This window comes from Trachinotus anak, unplaced genomic scaffold (genome assembly GCF_046630095.1).
Source record: "Trachinotus anak isolate AG129_WGS33_773 ecotype Australia unplaced genomic scaffold, CSIRO_AGI_Tana_v1 ptg000014l, whole genome shotgun sequence".
Lineage (NCBI taxonomy): Eukaryota > Metazoa > Chordata > Actinopteri > Carangiformes > Carangidae > Trachinotus > Trachinotus anak.
In genome coordinates, this window is record NW_027273865.1 from 20,030,942 (window position 1) to 20,035,649 (window position 4,708).

At 41.2% G+C, this 4,708-nt stretch overlaps 1 protein-coding gene across 1 annotated transcript; it reads right to left on the minus strand.

Annotated features, from left to right (window-relative positions):
• Nucleotides 1–101: 101 nt before the first annotated feature.
• On the minus strand, nucleotides 102–4,660 carry LOC139631694 (uncharacterized). The gene is made up of 7 exons (XM_071496127.1): nucleotides 4,520–4,660; nucleotides 3,848–3,977; nucleotides 2,311–2,404; nucleotides 1,892–2,022; nucleotides 1,594–1,736; nucleotides 689–886; nucleotides 102–583 (listed from the first exon to the last, which is right to left on the minus strand). Exons 1-7 carry the CDS (start codon nucleotides 4,528–4,530, stop codon nucleotides 466–468), a joined length of 825 nt encoding a protein of 274 aa, XP_071352228.1. The 5' UTR covers nucleotides 4,531–4,660; the 3' UTR covers nucleotides 102–465.
• Between the last annotated feature and the right edge of the window lie 48 nt (nucleotides 4,661–4,708).

Here is a 4,708-nt window from a genome sequence, read left to right on the forward strand (position 1 = left end):
ATTCATCACACCCAAAATTGGTAATAACCATTCAATATGTGTCTCTGTACTGCACCACTTTTTGTTCAAAACTGAACAGAAATGGATCCAGAAACAGCAACTGATTTCACTGTATTTTCTATTTATTATCCAAATTCCCATACATAAAAAAATCGAATTAAAAAAAATATTATTAATATATTGTTTGATATAAACATAATTCTATGTGGCCTTCGAGCACATTACCATTACAGTGTCTCTGACAATATTTTCAGTGTGGCCTAAACACTGATTATGGGCAACAGTTGTGACACAGTTTGTGTAAGTGACTGAATACCAGTTGGCTTTCCTCTGAAGAGATCAGTGAAACCTTCAGTGCAATTTCAAAGTGTGGAGTACTTTGCTGAAGCCTTGCCGTCACTTTGGTAAGGGCTGCAAACTGGATTCGGAGATCTGAGTCAGTACATGTCCATCCATGCAACAAAGTCACAAAATGTTGCACATCCTGGTGGGTTCTGGGAACTGTAGTCTGATGGGCAGAGAGTCTTCTGGCAATTTAGGGATTCCATCCAGAGCCTCTAGCTTTGGCAAACAGGAAAAAACACTGTGCAGGCATAGGCAGAGAGACATAGAGATACAATTATTAGAGAATAATAAGACAGTGAAGCAAAAAGACAAGCACGTAGTCTCTCCCCTTTCATCTACTCACCGTGCACGGTAGTCCTGAGTGAAGGTCACTGGGTTGTGGGTCAGGTTTAGGGAGCGCAGTGGGCTGTTCTCCAGAGCTCCCAGTCCCCCCAGGGAGTCGATGGCATTCTCAGACAGACAAAGGTGCTCCACTGCTGGGAGCTTTGGCAGCTGACGCAGACACACCAGGTGGTTACGGTGCAGATTTAAAATTCTGCACCTGCCCAAAGGGAGCAAAAATAATGCTTATCTTTCTCTGTGTGGTTACTGTCATCCCAAAATGACACTATTTTGGGTTAAGTAGTGAACAAGCCATTTGAATAATGGAAGTAGTTTCCATTTGTGGTGCCATATAAACTGGAAACAAAACAATTGTAGTGCTTTCTGACAAAATAACAGAAACATTATCACAAGAAATAGATTAGGTACAGAAATAGTATTAGGTTTAAAGAATGTCTGACAAGAATAAATGAGGAGAGTTAAAAGGAGACCTAATAGTGGGTGCTCAAACTGCAAATTCTGCATAATCAAGTCATGTGGCTACAGAAACATTGCCATTCAAAAACAAAATCAGGACACATAAAACACAGACACAACAGCTCTAACATCCAACTTCAGCAGGGAATAGAGACATTCAACAAGATAGTTGCTCAAAAGCTATGAACTATTATCTTTAAATTTACCTCCAAATGAAACCATTTAAAACAGTGTGAAGCCAGTTTCAAAGAGCTGGCAGGGCTGCCATTTGGAAACTGCTTGTATCAACATAACATGTTTGGAGCGTTATACACACTGTGGAAAAAAATCCTGAACATCATTAGAATGATTTATAGATTCCTTTATCCTTTACTTCATTAAATATTAATTTGCACAATTTGTTTACCAAATTAGGGAGCTGCAGTGCAGTCTGGGTCCTGTGATTCATACCTTGGCAGACGTACAGAACTCAAGTTAGTGAGAGAGTTGTCAACCAGTTGTAGTTTCTCCACACGGATCAACCTGCGGAGGATCCGGAGGAAATTCTCTTTCTGGAAGGGATCACCCAAGTCCTGGTAGGACAGATTTAACTCCTGACAAGAGACAGGTGGTACAAATGTCAGATTCCTTCTCTTTTTCTTTTCATCTTTTAGTCCTTCCTCCCTCCCTCCCTAAATCTATGTTCTTCTCCTGTACTTTACATATTTAACATCACACACACACACAGACATAATGCTTGCTAACTTACCAGACAGTTTTCCCAATTTTCTTGCAGCCTCTCCTCCCATCTCTGTCCTTCTTCCTCTCTCCTCTTCCTCCTCCCCCGCTCCAAACAGCTGTCATCCCCCTCTCCTTGAAAGAGCTCCTCATCTGATGGCCCTTTTTGATAACATTGTCAAAACAAAAAAGTCTGTAACAATGTTCACATCATTATCATCCATCAAGCGAAAAAGCTTCTAAATCCACCCTGAACTTTTGACAGTTATTGGTTTGGATTCTTTGTCCCAGTGAATTTTGTAAGCAAATACTCTCAAACAAGAAGCCGCTCCTGTTTATTCTTAATTCAAAGTTACTGCAGTAAACACAGCACAAACTAGGACATCTATATATATTCTGGACTCAAAGTGCAAAGGTCACACAGGTGGTTTTCTCATATTGATCACACACCTTCTCTGACCCTGGGGCAGGTCAGCTGGTCACCTGTGACTTCACAATGCTCCAGGCGATGCCACGACACAAATCGGTACCGATTTGATGGAAGCTAACAGAAGAAGTAGAGAAGAGGAATGAATTATGCAGTCTCTCTGGGGACAACCAGGAACAAATATGTCACCTTCTGTTGATCACAATGCACCATTATGCAAAGTTTCATCAAAATCTGATCATTAGAAGCCACATGTACAGTCAGTATCCAAATGGACCATTCAGCGTAATGATGAAGACAGCAGTGATGAGTCATGTCCATCCCCCAAGTTTAATCAAAATTCACTCATTGATAGTCAAATTCAGCTCAGCTGAAATCCAGCAATCAAATTACATTTCATATTGGTGGAAAAAACAGATCACACATCATGTAGCGTTGGCTTAGGAGAACAGGAAACACACTAAAGTTTGATCTACCGTAGCACCCATTAATGCAATATAAACTCTATTACCTCAGTGTGCAGATAGTATGTAGCCAAAATCAATGGGTCATTTTTAAGACCATTAACCAATACTGCTACATGTGTTAGCAGAGTGAAAGTGTTGACCCTCCCAACATTCTTGCCTATATTTCATCTATTATCTTTCTTGACTTTATAGATTCATACCTAAATGTTATTTTATGTATATTTTGCCAACTAGACTATTGCAGGTAGCACATCACAATGTGCAGGACAAACCAGCAGATCCACCTGCCACTTTCATTAAATGAGCCAGTGAATGTACTCTCTCATTCTCATCTTAAACATGCAAATATTCTATTTTTCTATCTGTGTTCCTGCAATTCTCACAATCACATGGACATGGTTGTTAACCAGGCACTGATGGTGTAATAAAAGACACTTTTGAGTTGCATTATGGCAAGAGAAGGATCCAGCATTTTTGGAGCTTGACCTATAATAGGAAGTTTAAATCAGAAAACCTCTGCAATTTTATAAAACATATCCATGTCTCACAAACCTAAAAAATGTGTGTAATGCAAAAGCAATCTAGCGAGTACAGTTCACTGTCTTTTACGACTGTTACTTCAGTGGGAGAGGCTAGTGGATAACCTTTTTCACCCTACTTGACCTTTTCAACCTCCTTACAAACATCCTGTAACCCTTACTTTGTATGTGTAATTCTACACCTCCCTCTGTTAAAGACATAAGAATGACCCCACTCCACTCGACCACTGTTCCTCATTGGCTGGACACTCACAAAAAACGCCCCAGATGGCCTGTTTACATCATATGAAATGCACTGTAGGTAAAATACAGTTAAGAATAAAATACAGGGAGTGCAGAGAATTGACTGAGAATATAAGGTTCAGATCAGAGAAGGGGGAAGTGGAGAGGGAGAAATAGAAGGATTGGAAGATGAAAGAATGGAGAGAAAAGGGGAAAATCAGGAGAAGTATGACGATGGAGGAGCTGCAAATGTAAAGGGAGAGGAAGGAGCATAAATGCCTCGAGGACAACAGCAATAAACAATTACTGCCATATTTTGTGTGTGTACTTACAGGTGTAGATACTAGTCCAGAATCAGGACTGTGGTCCACAAAGAGAGGTGTGCGTGTAACACCACGGTCAGAGTATTGGGACGAGTGGGATTTGGGGAAGCTGCCACTGAGAGTGTTCACACCTGAAGAACTGAGACAGAAAGAACAGAGGAACAACAGCCAAGGAAAAGAGGGAGGGAAAAAAAAAAAGGCAAGGTCATCCAGTACGTTTTCTCATCTTTGGTCCCTGTTTGAAGAGGAGTTGTCTTCTCGTAATGTAAGCCCTGCTGTGTGCTGACACCCTGACCACCGGCCTGGTGGTTAGAGTTACAGTGAACTGGGACTGACAATGCAGATTAGGGTCCGTTGCCATGGCAGCAGAGGACACCTGAGCAGGTGCTGTTATCTTATAATAGTCTCTGTATGCAGGGGACACTGCAACATCTATAGCTTCATATTGTGCAGCAGGTTCTGTAGTTGTTTGCTGAATGGTTAACACAAAGAGAATTGAATAGATTTATTTTTTAAAAGGTTATAAGGTAGTTTGAGGCCACTGTAAGTTAAAGCTTGGAATAGAGAAGAAAAAAACTGGCCTCAGTCGTCACTTGAGACGAGTAATGTGATTAAACTGGCGAATAACAGAGTGAGAACCGTATTCAGCTTATTCATGCAGCCATTTTCGTGTTAGCTTACCTCTCTGACATGTCCCAATCTTCTTGTGATAAATTCTCCTGGCCGTATTTACTGACACATTGCGAACAGCTTGGTTTAGCCCTGTAAAGCTGAATCTGCTGTTACCCATGGAGTCCGGCGGGTTTGTTAGTGTTCACCGAGAGAAAGTTTACCGAGCTGTTGGCCGGCCCCGGCAGACTGACGCCAGTG

Bases quoted from the DNA above. Each gene is read 5' to 3' on its own strand.
- LOC139631694 (XM_071496127.1), bottom strand. The intron at 887-1,593 runs GTATGAATCACA...CCCTTTGGGCAG, and splicing joins AGTTCTGTACGTCTGCCAAG to GTGCAGAATTTTAAATCTGC. The intron at 584-688 runs GTGAGTAGATGA...ATGCCTGCACAG, and splicing joins ACTCAGGACTACCGTGCACG to TGTTTTTTCCTGTTTGCCAA.